This window comes from Charadrius vociferus, unplaced genomic scaffold (genome assembly GCF_000708025.1).
Source record: "Charadrius vociferus isolate BGI_N301 unplaced genomic scaffold, ASM70802v2 scaffold964, whole genome shotgun sequence".
NCBI classification, from domain to species: domain Eukaryota; kingdom Metazoa; phylum Chordata; class Aves; order Charadriiformes; family Charadriidae; genus Charadrius; species Charadrius vociferus.
The window spans coordinates 727,889-729,219 of NW_009647945.1; the positions used below are offsets into that span (position 1 = coordinate 727,889).

The 1,331-nt window shown below is 65.7% G+C and overlaps 1 protein-coding gene and 1 non-coding gene across 2 annotated transcripts in view; both read right to left on the reverse strand.

The window, feature by feature from the left end:
- The window catches only part of IL34 (interleukin 34), a 3,813-nt gene extending 2,526 nt beyond the window's left edge, over positions 1-1,287 (reverse strand). The window contains exons 1-3 of the mRNA XM_009883250.1: positions 1,189-1,287; positions 810-887; positions 539-712 (exon numbers count right to left, since the gene is read on the reverse strand). Coding sequence (XP_009881552.1) covers positions 539-712; positions 810-887; positions 1,189-1,287 — 351 coding nt within the window. The remainder of the gene's footprint in view (positions 1-538; positions 713-809; positions 888-1,188) is intronic.
- On the reverse strand, positions 216-286 carry TRNAG-GCC. Its single transcript has one exon. It is a non-coding gene; the product is annotated as a tRNA-Gly (tRNA).
- Positions 1,288-1,331: the final 44 nt, after the last annotated feature.

Below are 1,331 nucleotides of genomic sequence, written 5' to 3' on the forward strand. Positions count from 1 at the left end.
CCCAACTGGGACGGCCCCCCCCCCCCCGGCACCCAAACACAGCTGCCTCTGGGTGCAGAAAACAGGGAAGAATTCAGGCATCACCTTCTGCAGGATCCCCCCCCTCCAGCTATGCCAGTGCCACCCATGAGGGTGGGGGTGACAGCCCCCTCCCCTCCCTCCCCAGCCCTGCTGGCCCCCCCATGGGGGAGGTCACAGGCAGGAAAAAGCCATGTTGCATTGGCCGGGAATCGAACCCGGGCCTCCCGCGTGGCAGGCGAGAATTCTACCACTGAACCACCAATGCCAGATGTGCGGCATCCCCCGGCGCTGCCCCACCGCCCCAGCCACAAACTTCTGACACCCCCCAAGCAGCATCCCCTTTCCCGCCCCACATGCAGGAGGGGGGCTCTGCACGCCGGTGCTGCGTTTCCCTGCGTGTCCGTGCCCCGTGGGCGCGTGTCCTGGCGGCACATCTGGACACGGGTACCCTGCCAGGGGGTGTCAGCCCCGCTTTGAGCCAGGGGCGGGGGGGGGGCGTTCCCAGGATTCTCCCCACCTGCCGGTACCGGCTGTACTCCTTGCCCAGGGCGTCGAAGAGCTGGCACAGCTCCTGCGTGTACTTCCAGGACGGATGCTTCTCCGGCAGCACCTCGCGGATCCGCAGCAACGCCTGGGAGCTGATGTGGAACCAGAGGTATCGCAGCGCCGCCTCCGACACCGTCCCGTTGCGCTGCGGGCGAGAGAGTGACCCGGGTGACACCCATGCAGCCCCCACTGCTCCCCGCGGTGTCCCCATCACGGGGTTGTCCCACCACCCACCGTCTTACCAGGCGGGTGATGTTGGACGGCCTCAGCACCTCTTCGTACTGGACGTGGATGGTGTAGTCGATGGGGAAGTAGTGTTTCTGGAAAGGCGGAGAAGAGCAGAGGGGTGGCAGCAAAGCGACGGGGACATCCCTGCCAGCCTCAGCGTGACACGGGGGAACCGGCGGAAAAACGGGGGAACCAGCGGAAAAGTCCTTTTGAGGTGATCAGCCACCGAAGACGGACCCGCAGAAGCAGCTCTGGGCACAAGAGCCCCCAGTAAAAAAAAAAAACCCACATCCCCCCAGCACTGGGTCACTGCCCTCACACGTCCCCCTCTGGGCAAACCCTGCAATGTCACACGTCCTCCTGCCCCCCACCCCAAAAAAGCAGGGGGGTTACCATGTACTGCAGGCGCATCTCGTACTGCAGCTTGTCCTGGAGCAGGCGGGTGAGCTCGCATTCGCCCGGCGCAGCGGCCTCCAGCCCCAGCACGGCCATGACACCTGGGCGAGCCCAAAACCAGCGCCGTCACCCTCCCCCCC